Source organism: Astatotilapia calliptera, chromosome 4 (assembly GCF_964374335.1).
Source record: "Astatotilapia calliptera chromosome 4, fAstCal68.1, whole genome shotgun sequence".
Taxonomy (NCBI): domain Eukaryota; kingdom Metazoa; phylum Chordata; class Actinopteri; order Cichliformes; family Cichlidae; genus Astatotilapia; species Astatotilapia calliptera.
The window spans coordinates 7,870,061-7,884,130 of NC_137425.1; the positions used below are offsets into that span (position 1 = coordinate 7,870,061).

The 14,070-nt window shown below is 39.1% G+C and overlaps 1 protein-coding gene across 4 annotated transcripts in view; it reads right to left on the minus strand.

Moving 5' to 3' along the window:
• Positions 1-14,070, minus strand: part of znf385c (zinc finger protein 385C) — a 147,255-nt gene that overhangs the window by 11,548 nt on the left and 121,637 nt on the right. For all 4 annotated transcript variants that reach the window (XM_026164373.2, XM_026164371.2, XM_026164372.2 and 1 more), the window contains 2 exons: positions 11,505-11,615; positions 2,440-2,659 (listed from right to left, as the gene is read on the minus strand). In XM_026164373.2, coding sequence (XP_026020158.2) covers positions 2,440-2,659; positions 11,505-11,615 — 331 coding nt within the window. The remainder of the gene's footprint in view (positions 1-2,439; positions 2,660-11,504; positions 11,616-14,070) is intronic.

Consider the following 14,070-nt stretch of genomic DNA (forward strand, 5'->3'; position numbering starts at 1 on the left):
TTAATCAACATTTCAAAGCACTTTTTGAAAGCAAAGTTGTACAACATTTGTTACTGCACCTCTAAACAACAAATATAAGTTCATTCTACAGAATAACATTGTTTGCCACTGCCTTCCTAACTGCACTGTTTTCTGAACTCACACAATTATGGCTAGATTTACACAATGAAATCACAACACTGTGGCTCGGGTTAAAAGCAGTACTTCATTATCCTCAGAAGACCTTTGTCATCATGGTTACAATAATTACCAACTAGATGAGGTGGTCAGACTTTAAAGAAACCAACATGTTGTGGGATGGTTACCGAAACATGCATTTATGTCTCACCCTGCTATACTGTTATGAATGCATGTGTCCTGCTATTATTGGTTCTCTTATTTGTGCTGTGAAAAGGCTTAAACTTTAATTACCCACACCACTCCATGGTGGCAATTCTCCAAATTTTCTTGGAAAACATCTTGTGTTTAATATACACTTTGAACCCCATCCAGTGCTGATGTCGAGAGGTGGCGCACGAGTAGTGAATGTCTACGGTGTCTAAATGTGCATATAGGCATTTTCTAATGAGACTGAGGAGGCTGACCTTGTGGGTTGAGAAGAAATCTGTTTACTCTGAGCCAGGGAGCCAGAGTGCTAAGAATAGCAGACAGGTGTGTTATTGGCTCCTGATGGCACACAATGTGGGCATTAGCCTCAGACAGCTCCTCACCAGCCTTTACTTTCATGGCAGATATAACTCATTTCATAGAGTGTTAATTTGTAGCACTATTCCATTACAGTTTGGCATTGTGGTGCATGCCAGCACTGGCTCGCACTGCTGCATTTCAATTTCACATTAGGCCAATCACACAATTGGGCTTATTAAAGAGTGTTCCTCCTCACAAAATTGCTTTAGAACTGCAAAATTATTCACAGCATAAAAACTAGCATTGACTTATGTACTTTCTCTCTTCACTGACCCCCTCCTCCATGTTCTTTCTCTTTCTCGTATTCTTTCCCTTTTCCCTCAGTGTTCTTCATTCATTTCATCTTATCTTTCATTTCCCACTCATCATCTCATTTCGTCTCTGCTGTTGCATTCCTCTTTCAGAGCTCTCCTTTGCAACAGTGGAATATTAAAATGATATTTGATGAGAGCGTTATCAGGCTTCTACTCTTTTGTCCACTTTCTCCTTTCTGAAGGAGACTCAAAAAGTGCTCCAGGCAAAAAAAAAAAGTGTGTGTGTATGTGTGTTCATGTGCATGTGGACATGTCTGTCAGATGGGATGAAGTGGAAAAAGTCTCTTTCCAACCCCAGCACCTTCATATCTCGTCTCTGATTTTCCATCTAGCATCCAAGAGTATTTTGAATTTCTGCCTAGACAGTGATCTTCTCTAGGGGAGGAAAGTAAAAATCTAAAAGACAGAGGGGGGAAAAGTGTTCTGGCTCTTCTCCATTCCCATCAGCTGTGATGGATAAATGAAAAGTGTGGACCTAGACAAGAGCAACATGAGATGGTAATGGGCTCACTCTGCAGTCACTCTGCCACCGGAGCAATTCATGCTCTCTGAGGTAAAGTTGCAGCTGTGCGGTGAGAAAAAGTCAACATTCATTTTCTGTTGAAAGAAAACCAATGCACTTCTATTCCTTTATCACAAGTTAAAATGTCTATATTTACACTGCCAGTGTGAAAACATTTGAACTTTTTGTAAAAGAAGATAAGTGCCTTTGATGTCTTCTAACTTTATTTTCTATTTGACAGCCCATTAAATGAATGCTCTCACCACAATCTGGAACCCTCTCAATTCTGGACAAGCAATATATGGTTTTCTTTTCATGCTGCACAGATACACCAATTCTGGTTCTGTAACTACCCTCTGCATCTAACTGAGATTGAGAGAAGAGAGCATAGAGTAACTGAGGTGAAGTCAAGCAGTCGAGGCAAAGGGGGTAAAAATGGCCCCAGTAAGGCTTTGATCGATCCCAGTCTGCCCCTGAATTTTCACAGTATTTCTTTATCCCAGATTTTTCCCCATTCCCATAGCATCTGAGCCTTCCATCCATCACAAGGCACAAAGACAGAGGACCAGTTCAGAAAAGTTCTAGGGGAAAAAATGTGAGTTACAATTTCAGAGGTCTGAATTTATAGTGGGGATAGGAGGCCAAGAGGATGAGGGATAAGGTGTACAGAAGATATAATCTCAAAGTGTAACACACTGGAGCTGAGAGAAAGGGATAAAGGTGGCCAAGATATGGAGGGGGATGGAAACTGTCAATAATGTGAGAAGCAGATTGGTTGATGGGGTTTAGAAAGATGCAATGGAGCAGAAGAGGAGTTAGAGGAATCAAAGAGTGATAGAGTGATATCAAGAAGGTGGAGAGGATTGGAGAAGGATCGGTTACAAATAGCACACTCTTGCAGATGCCTTCGTCCCATCTTTCTGCCACTATACCTACTTGTTCCCTCCTCTAAGCAAGTATCCATAAGTGTGGGAAGGGCTGCCTCAGATGTAGATGTCTTGCTTATGTCCCGCTCTCGTTCCCGGTCTCTGTCTCGGTCTCGCTCTCGCCCTGTGGATGAGGACTCCCCAGCTCGTCGCTGCCTGTTTTTCTGGGCCTCCATGGCTTTGAGTTTACGCGCGTGCTTGTGACCTTTATAGTGGGCCTCTGCTTGGTTCTGTGGGAATATGAGACAAAAACAGGGAAAAAAGGAAAATCAGAAATTACTTCATGAATAATCTGCTAGAAAGACTGGAGTTCGCGTGCAATAACTGTTAAAATGCACGCCTGGAATATTCACTCTCTCACAGGCATACGCGGGCGGCAAAGAGTAGAGTCTGTTTCTACCTGATAACAGTGCTGGCACGTTGGGAGGCCAGAGGTATAATTGCATGTGCAATATGCAACAAGAGAGAGGATTCCATCTCTACAACTAGCCTAAAAATGCTAACTGTGAGAATCAGCCTCTGCAAAACCTGGACGCATCTCGCAGTACATGCTAATGTCACACACATCTGAGCGCTCGTGAGCACGCACAAACCCACAAATACGGATCAGACTCAAAACACATTCTGACTGACTGCGCTGCAGCAATAAACACGCAAGTTTCTCTCCGGGCGGATTTACCTTCCCATTTGCATCACTCTCACGACCTCGGTTCAATCCCAGAACAAAGCCCCTGTTGTCAGAGTAAGCATGGATACATACGAAAAGAAAAGAAATCGATAAAGAGATCACTCATTAAAAGAGAAGATAAATTCTCTTCAGAGCGTAGTCTGGATAGAACGTAGGTACAGAAGGGAAGATTTCAGACCCATAATGAGAGAAAATCACAAATAACATACATGAATTGGAATTTACACAAATTAAATACAAATCACAAAAACACCTATTTTTTTTAAAAATGCAAACATTTCCAAACACACTTTTTTGTAGCACGGTATGATGCAGCTGTTTCTCAAACACATCAAAGTTTATTCTTAAGCTTCTAATTTAACACTTCCTGAAGAAACAACTCATGCAAATCCTCAGGTACTAAACAACTTGCATGAAAAGAGAGCTGACATTTATCTGAAGGACTCCTTAGTGAGAAATAAATACATGCAACAAGAAGATATGAGACTTGTAATCTCATTAAGGCCTTTTCAATAGGATCAAAATGCTGATTTAACCGATTACCTGAGAATGAACAATAGATTAGTCCTAAGCCAGCAGTTCCTAACCTTTTTCATCTGATGTATCCCACAGGCCTCTCAGATGGAATCAAGTACCCCTTTGCCACCAACTGTTATTAACATATATAAGTGGATATTGTTAAAGTGTTTTTCCATCCAGCAGAACAAGCAATGTTATTTCAGTTGGATTTAAGCTAATTATTAACCCAACTAAGATATATACACTCCCGGTCATTTAATTTCATTTGCTTGTTAACACAAATATCTAATCAGCCAATAACATGGCAGCAACTCCGTGCATTTAGACAAGTAGACATGATTAAGATGACCTGGAGAAAATTTAAATTGAGCATCAGGACAGTTAAAAAATGATTTAAGTGACTTCAAAAGTGGCATGGCCAGGTTGTTGTTCCCAGACATGCTGTATTTCCGAAAATGCTAATCTACCGGCATTTTCCCACACAACCAGCTGTGGGGTTTACAAAGAATGGTCAGAACTGCAGTTCTCGGTGCAAAAATGTCTCGTGGATACCAGAGGTCAGACTAGAAAGGACAGACTGCTTTGAAAGCAACAGTAACTCAAATAACACTCCTGATAACTAAAGAAAGCATAACAGCATGAGCGAATGCATAGCATGTTCAACCTTGAAGATGAGCTATAACAGCAGAAGACCATACTGGGTGTCACTTCTGAGGTTTCATTTTGCATGGGCTCACCAAAATGGGATAATAGAAGATTACAAAAATATTGCCTGGTCTGACGACTCTCTATATCTGCTGCTACATTTGGAAGGCAGGGGCAGAACTGGCATAAACTATATGAAAACATGGATGCGTCCTGCCTTGTATCAGTGGCTTAGGCTTCTGCTGGTGGTGTCGTGCATTATTTACACGCAAATGTCTATGAATCCTCTTGCTGATCATACTGACCTTTTAATTACCACAGCGTTCCCATCTATTGATGGCTGCTTTGAGCAGGATAACACGCCATGTCAAACGGCCTCCTCAGTTTCCAGATCTTAATCCAACAGAGCACCTTTGGGATGAGAGGGAACAGGAGATTCCCAACATAGATGTGTAGCTGACAAATTTGCAGCAACTGTCAGTATGCGCCCAAATCTCTGAGGAATGTTTACAGCATCTTGTTGAATCTGTGCTACGATGAATTAAAGGCAGTTATGAGACAAAATGTGGTCTAACCCAGTATTCGGAAGCTGTACCTAATAAAGCATCTGGTGAGTGTTTGTTTTTCCAAGTTATCCATTACGTTTGGCTTTTTCAACAATGTATCACTTTTAAAGATTTCAAGTCTTTACAGTTATTCTTAGCTACGTATTTCTTCCAAACAAATCTTTACCTGGATTAGCTGGATTAGCAATTACATGGATACCATCAACTGTTAATCAATAAATTCCAGTGGACCGTTTCCATCATTGACCTCTATTTTTCCCTGCTACTCTATTTAACATCTTTGTTTAACAAGATATTTGAACTGTTTATGCATCCTCTTAATTTGAACTGCTTTGGTTTTAGTCCTACTTTCAATCATTTATTAATTTTTTTTGACCAATGCTTTTTTTGTTTATTCATTTATGCATTCCTTTTGGCTGTTTGTTTCAACTGCTTATTCATTAATTTTAATGAACAGTAACTTTTGTTCTCCAGCCTGTTCAGGTCCACTCAGTTCTTTAATTAAAATTATAATTTCAGTTTTATACTTTTATTTTATTTATTTATTTTGTTGGATTAGTTGAACAAATCTTTGCATATACCCTGTGGCAACAAAACTCCCCCTGGGATATTTCTACCACTGATTGCGAGTCACTGCCATAAGCAATAATTAAGTTTACTGCTTATGCAGTATCGTGGCAGAGATATAAGGTCAGTGGCACACACATACACAACCACTACCAGCCTACAGTAAACAACAGAAGTTGGACTATAGAGCGTTAACCATGTATGCGTAGCCACCATAACGTGTCCGTCAAAAGATCTGTAAAAGGAACTCAAATACCTCAGCACGTTGTCTGACTGATTTGCAGTGAAAAGGCTTCAGTGCTTGGCTTCACAGCTTGATTTGACGAATTCTGCTGGTGAGCCCTCCACCATTTGCTTCTCCATCCAACTGAGACTCAGTGGAGGCTTGAAGGACAAGGTGTGAAATGAGCTTTGGTTTTCACCACCCCAGCAGCGAGACTACAGGGAGATACAGTTTCTTCAAAGAGATTCAAAAATGTCCCGTGATTAAGAAATCGCTGCGATAAAAGGAAACACAAGGCTATATTCTGCCAGACATATGTTGTGGGGGTGTGAAAAGTGCCCCATCCCATAGCTCTGAAATACTGCGAAATTGTCTCATCCAATAATGACTTTCTTGTAGGAAAGGAAACTGACAAACAAGTGAAGTTGTTTTGCCAGTTGGTTTGTTTAATTCAGCAAATGCATAGCTCCCCCATTTCATTAAATTGATGAATTAACTTTTCATTATTTCCTTAAATTACAAGTATAGGGTCAATTTATAAATACAGGCAGCCAATGTTCCCTCTAAGCTTCGGCACGTGCACAATTGTGCACTGCTGGCACGGTCTCTGCGCACAGAAAATCTGTGTTGCACACAAAAAAAAATCTAACCTGAATTGAAATTAAAATAAATACGTTAACAATTCTCTTTTGCAGTGTTAGTCAGTGAGTGACTGGCTGCTCCAGTATGGGATTAGAACGATGCCACCTTATCCCATAGTCCAGCCAATGATGCTCTTCACATTCATATATATGCAGCTAATCAACGTCGACAGGCTATGACAGCGTCCTTATGTGCCGACACCGGTGTTTTAGCTAGCAAAGCGGCGTGGCTGATGTGGAGTGAAGCCACGTTAATGACAACGTGTACAACCATTGGAGATGTGAGCAGGACAGACGGAACAATTGACGGAAAGAGTGTGGACTATACCACAATTTAAAAACTGTTATAGTTTTTAAATTGTGTTTAAAAACTATAACAGTTTGTAAATTGTGTTGATAGGACACGTAAAACCATAGTTATGATAAAAAATAGATGCAATGTTTGGTTTTCTTCCTGAATACTATTGTTGTTTATATTTACTGTGGGAAGAAACTGTAAAAACGGTGTTTTTTAAAAGGAAAACGCTTGAAAGCACTCTCCGCCTGTGAGCGAACCCCTCCCACCCTTTCCTATTGGTGGAAAAATGTACTATGTGGACCAATCAAAAAGTGATATGGCATTTAGATGTTTAGGAAGAGGGAAGTTTTAGGAGTGACTGCGGTGTTTTGAGATGTGAGAGATTCGCGACGTTTAGCGCAAATCTTGTGTAGTTAGTGTGTAGTGTAGTCAATAGTTTTGTTGTGTGTGTCAGAACAATGAGGCGACTGCTGAATGTTACAGGTGTTACAGGAGTGATACATCTCCTGTTGTCAGGCCTGCAGGTATCAGGCTTGGGATGTTCTCCTTTATCTCATAGTGGACAGAAATTATGTGTTGGAGTGTCATAAATAATTTGTGTGCCATCAAATTTGATGCAGAACACCTGATTGTTCTGTAAATATTTTGAAATGTTTATTTAAAAAACCGCCTTGGCTGTATTTTTAGGTAAACAGCTGCAAAAAACTTTGTTTGCATAACTCAGTTACTTTTTTGAAGAAGTAACTATATAATTAATTGCCCAACATTGGTCATTATAAACTGTATTTTGCAGACAGAGAGTCACAGGACTCTCTCCCAGACCACAGACTCATAATACAAGTCAGAGCAAAAAATGAAAAAAAAGTTGTGTTTTCAAAATTGGAGTTCAAGTTATTTTTTACTTCCAATAGTGTTGACATACTACACAGGTCATGAACAAGATCTTTTTTACATTTTCATTGTAAGTGGGCTAAAGCAGTTAATTAAAAGTAGTCTAACATAAATGTAAATGCTGTAATTTGATTATTTTAATAAACCATGTAACTTGGATGGATTCAATGCTGGCATGACCACAGTGCACACGTCTGCTGTTGCTCACAGTGGTCCAAGGGACCGCTCAGGGAGTTTGTGTGTTCGCTCAGACACATGAAAAATTAGAGGGAACATTGGAGGCAGCCAAATCTTATTGTAAAATGACAACATGTTATATGGCAAACACAAGGAAGAATATAAAACATCTTTAGCAATTATTCTCCACACTTTCAGTACCCTCACCTTCCAATAACATTACACAAGTAATATAAACCAAACTTTACTGTAAACTCTTTATTCTCTATGACCTTCTCCTCCTCAATCTAGACCAGAATTGTTTGTTTCTTTGTCCATGAACTCCCCCTAAACCATTAGGAATTAAGCATCGAAAGTAACCACACAAACATCTTACACCCCTGGAGGTTCTTAGCTATAACGGATGTTATGACTTGACTTGGCAGCCTCCTAGCAACAGGCTAAAGTGACCTGTTTGTGCATTTATGCACCTATAATACCTTAGAAATCCATTCTATCATTTTTATTTCACAATAATAAGACCTTCTCTATGTCCATAAAAGTTGAACTATACATTATATATTGTGACATTATCACGTTGCCTAGCAACCACCTAGCAATGGGCTAAAACGACACATTTTTAGTAAATGAACAACATCTACCACCCCTGTGTTTTTTAAAAAAGCTTTTCGCTGTGTGATCAAGTATATTAGTTCACCAATATACTTAGTGTAGTACTTAAAACAAATAATGTTAAAAATTCAGTAGAAGCAATTAATGGTCCAAATACACTGAAAAAAACTATAATAGCTAAATCAGTTTTGGGAAATGAACTTTTTTGACTTCTTGCCAACTGAGACTTATTCTACTCTCATTTCAATAGAGACTGGTGACAAAAACATGTCATAAGAAGTTGCTGGTTTTCTGTGTGTCAATTGGATTTATATCTGGTGACAACAACTTATAAGCTCACATAACACTTAGTGACCCCTCATGCCTTACGGATGGAACCTCTTCTTATCCTCAAGGTGACCAGAGCCATGAAAATAGAAATATTTTTATGCAAAATGGGGTCACCAGGAAAAGTGATGATTTACCCTTTGAGGCATGTCTTTAAAAAGAAATATGGTGCGAGTGTTTGTATTCTGTGTTTGTATTCTGTACTGTTCTGTACAAACTGTACAGAACAAGAACATATATAGATATTTTAGTCTACCGTATTATATGTTCTACTAACACATATTTCAGAAGTCTGACATTTCTCCACTATATTTGTATATGAAAATTATAATTATTACAAATTTTAAAAATTGTGACTAAGTAGCCTATCTTTGGATGAATTCTGAAAGTTTTGTTTATGCTAGAATTTCTGAATAATCTGGTCCCTGTACATGTATTTATCTGTTTTTGTAGTCTCGCCATGTCTATCCAGCCTTTCCTTTAACAATACACTAGGTGACTTGTCTAACATAGACAGGCTTGCCTGTCGAAAGAAAGGTGCACACCTGCGTGCCATGGACCCTGTGGCAAGATCATACAGTGTATAGGTGAGAGTGACAGAACTGCATCTAATGTGCGTCTTGTACCAAATGATTGTTTTTGTAAAATTGCTGCTCAAGTTCAAGGCCAAACCAACTCTCAGGCCAACAGACTGACTGTCTGCGCTCCCAACAGCCAGTCCCCCACTGGTTATTAATCTCTTGAAATTATTTTGGTTCATGTTGGTACGGTCCTTTTTCAGGTGGTTTATAGATCATCAAAAATTTCTGTGGTGGTTTTTACATTCTTTGACACCAGCTCTACGTTTCAGTGTTATAAAATACATAACAGAAGAGTTTAAATTGAAGAGAAATGCTTTCTTGTTCTGCACTACTACTACTGTTGTGGAATGAAACATACAATCGTGCTTGTAGTTTTGGGCCACATAAAATGTTACCAAGGGCTGTTACACTGGCCCAACAGGGATAACCATGCCAGTGACATTCCCCCATCCGGTTGCACAACATCGCCTCATCATCAGATTTTTTCCCATAATTTATATCTGTCTGTATGGCTAGGACAAGTAGCTGGTTAGCCTATAAGCTTAGCACAAATACTAGAAACCTGGAAACATCCATCAAAGATACACCCCAGAGTACACCTCTGCATCACTTCAGGTGGGTGAAAGGTCGAACCACTGAGGAATTGCTAAAAACAAGATTGTCAGCTGGTGTTAAGTTGCTCTTTAAGGTCTATTTGTGCTCTACTGAGCAGCAAAGTGAGCTTACTTATTTCCCCTTTGAGCATTATGCATAAGGATAAGTTGGTATAATATCTGAGCAAACTCTAAGGAGGGTGCATGGAAGTGTTAGAAAAGTATTCATGCTCTCTGAGAGACTGATAAAGCTACAGTCAGACCTGACACTCCTCTTTAAGTCGGTGTGCGGAGGCAGGGAATGGGATTTGCTCTAGTGTGTGAAGAGCACGACTGCATCTCTGCTCCCCCCTCAGCTCCCTGTCTCCTGTGCCTCAGACCTTCTTTGAAGATGGAGTCCAAATAAAAGTGTGTGACAGCGAGTGTGTGCGCTTAGCTGTGCCTAGACCGAAGAAGTCTTCTGGCTTTCTGGACATTTTCTTGCTTATGTAAATATGCATAAAATGTCATGGGATGTTTTTCTGTGTTTGTGTGCATGCAATCTAGTCTGCACGTTTGTGTGTGCATGTATGTGTATATCCATGTGCTTTAGCGAGGGTGGCAAAAATGGAGTAGGGAACCGAGAATGCTGCTTCCTGCTGTGGCGGCTGATTGTTTCTGCTCTTTGCTGATAAACGGCAGCTTTCCCTGCTGTCTAATCCCTCATACCAAAACAACTCACAAGAAAGAAAAACCGAACAAACTTTTACATAGAAATAAAAATCAAATGACCAATTTTTCATTTAAATATACAATCATTTGGAGAAAGGGAAACACTCAGACCTTTTTCGCATTTCCTTATACACACACAGATGACACACAAACACACACAGCATGCAAAAATGCAGTGATCTGAGGTAATTGCAGAAAGATAATAAGAACTAAATTGTCACAGTCTGGCAGAGGCAGACTATAGGGAGTGGAGAGGTTGGACCCAAGTGCGTACACGCAAAATAACAAGACTTAATATTAACTGGAAACGAGCCGTTTATTGAAGGCTGATTTTAGCAAAGAAAAACTAAAGCAAAGACAAAACTGAATTATAACCTAAACTGGCTGAGCTAAACATAACATAACAAAACAAAACCCTGGAACATGGACATGGAGACAAGGTAGGATAGCAGACGCTCGGACAAGGCAGGAATGAACACACACAGACTAAAAGCACACAGGAGGTGATCAGGGGAAGTGGAAACACATGGGGAAAAACAGCTGACACAAATGAACATAATGACATGCAGTAGAAGAGTAAAACTTCTACTCTTCAATGAACACAGGAACACATGACCTCTTCAAATTAAAACAGCAAATACAATGAGACAGACATGACAACATGAACAACAAATGATATGCAGACATGAAACACATAGGACAGGGGAGACTTAATACAGGGGTAGAAAACACAAAGGGAAACTAACAAACAAAGAACTATAATGACAACCTAGGCATGATAGAATGAACTTAGAAAACCTAAAGGACTTAAACATAACAAACTAAAACCAAAACGCTGATCGTGACATAAATTCAAGAAGATAGCAGAAGCCCAAAACAATCTTCTCTGAGGCCAGACTCACTTTCTAGCATAGTGTGCTTTTATGTTTTAAATTACACAGTCTGGCGTACTGTCTGTTTCCCTGCCTTGTAGTCCAACATTATCTCTTTCTTCCTCATAAACACCGAAACATAAAGCCAATGCAGCGTGTCTTACCGTCGAGTTAAAGCGCAGGTGGCAAATGTTGCAGGAGATAATCTGTTTCTTCTTGAGTGGCTGTGGAACACCGAAAGTGTGGTTGATCACAGCCTTCTGGACAGGGTCCATCTGAGAAACAGAAACACATGACAAGTATAAGCTATATTAGTTCTATATAATTTTATTTTCCCAAATGATAGAAGCTACTTTGTTTCAGAGGTGAGGTGAGGTTAGTTCCCATAAAGCCAACATTCAATCTTCAGTGTAAGCATTTGTTTCAGTCTGGTAAATCAGAAAACAGCATGACATGACTTGATGTCTAAGCAGTTTCAGCAGCTACCGCAGATTATACACGAGGGCGCATGTTCTGGTCACAGAGTGCAAGACACAAGAGCATCTTACCAGTTAGCCTTTTGGGAAATTGTTGAGATATATGATCCAAATGATAAGTCTTCATTTTTGTTTCCGTTTTTTTTTTTTTGATATGACCAAGTTAGATTTTTTGCTTTATGACTTAAGTGTACTAGTAAAATCGTCCCATGATCTGTTGCGGTTTTGAGTTTGAACCCGAGATCCTGACATTATGTTCTGATCAAACTTGAATTCTCCCAAGTTGCATGTTTTTTATGAATTCATAGATGCAGAAATCTTTAGTGTATAGTGCAATACAACAAATTCACTTTCCTTTAAAGGTGGCGAGTTGTGCATCAGTGTGGATATTCTCTTTTCCAACTCCAAACTATCTTTACTCTCAGGCTCCTCTAGAGCAGCCCTGCATGATTCATAGATCAATGTAATCCTTATTAGGCCTTGGTCCAACCCCTAAATTCATCCACTAGTCACTCTGCCTTTTATGCCAGCTTTGATTGGCTTCCCCCTGGTAAACAAATAAACAGCAGGTAAATGGGAAGTCCTCACAGCCACAGCTGTATGCCTGCGATAGATCATACAGAGCAAGGGATAGAAAAAAATATTCCCAGCTCTGTATGGGAATAGGAATAGAAAAAAATATCAATAGACAGTCTGAAGTCCGGGCGTTTGACTCAAGAATTATGTTTACATACTCTGACCTCATTATTTGGAGCTTTGGCCATGGTTCTTATGAGCTTTATTATAAGAACAGACTAACAGGATATACGGATGGCAGAAAATAAGGAAAACAAGGAAAAGCTATTTTTGAATACACAAGATGGAAATAATAATAATAAAAAAACTGGAAAGCATTAAATGTTACTGATGATAAGGTAATGTTAGAATCAAAAGGCAACCCATTTCTGCTGTGGGATCACCACAGTCTGAGCTCTTGCTGTGTGCAACCAGAGGGCATGGAGAATACTCCTCACATGAAAGTCAAAGCATACCACTATTAATAAAAATATATTAAATGTAAAAAGAAACAGAGAGTATATTTCAGTGACAGCTGAGCTTATGAAATGAAACTGAAACAAATTAAAAGGTTACTCTGTAATGTCAGCATGAGGCTGCCTTACCCTTTAATGTAAAGAGAATAACTCGGTTCCTGTCAGCACGTGATACAGATTTTCTGATCATCAGTAGCTCTTTGGCCTACATACACGGAACATTACCAGAGGCTTTATTTTGATTAAAGATGCTCATTAAGAGTCGTACTGCTAAACTCCTTCTGATGCACTAGACGAGGGCAAACTTCATTTTGAAGAGATAAGGTGACAGGGCGCCACCTTATTATGCATGCAAGCTAATTACTGTAGTCAAGCTGCTGGTGAACTGCCAAACTGAAGGAGAGAAATTAGACTATTGTAAGTATAAAAGTAAATACGCTTTTTCTTATGCTTCCCAAAAATATGCTTAGCTGCTGTTCAATAAAAAAGGAAGAAAAATTAAATAAATCAAAGATAACTAAGATCAAAGGGTTTTCCATCTCACTTTGTTAAAGTGCAACTGTGGTTTGGTGGAATTACTACAACAGTAGTGACATACTGTGCAATATTCAGCGAAGGAGTTAATAAAATAGTAATACTAAAGAACAAAAAATGGCACAATCCCTAAAAGAGTTTAGATGGCCTTGAATGAACTCAAGTTATTTCTCGATAGATAATATGTTACTCCTCCAAGATTTCGTTATTTTTCTACCTAAGAAATGCAACTTCCAGGGTAAACACCACTTTCTAGTACCACATGCTGTATTTCTGCTTGTTGTAAATCAACTGATTGTATTCACTGATTGCAATTTGCTATTGGTATTGTTTTTTTTAATCTCCCAATTTTTGTACACCTGAGTTTTTGAGAATTCTAAAGTAAAGATGAAAACACAGTTTTCCCCTCATAGAAAGCTCAGATCTATTATTTTTCAAACTTGCTGGATGTAATTTTTTTTCTTTACTTAAGCACAAAAGACAAGAGATGTTTTGCTGCTGTCACATCGACTTTGACTAAATTAAGTAACTGCTTCTGTGTTTGGATGACGATCTTGATGGGTTTCAGGTATGAAACACCACCTCACACAAACAATCACCTTTTCAATTTGAATGAAAAGATGATGCAGAACCGAGATGATCCTTATCCTTTAGTGAGTTACACTTTTGTGTGTTGTATTGCAGCGGTG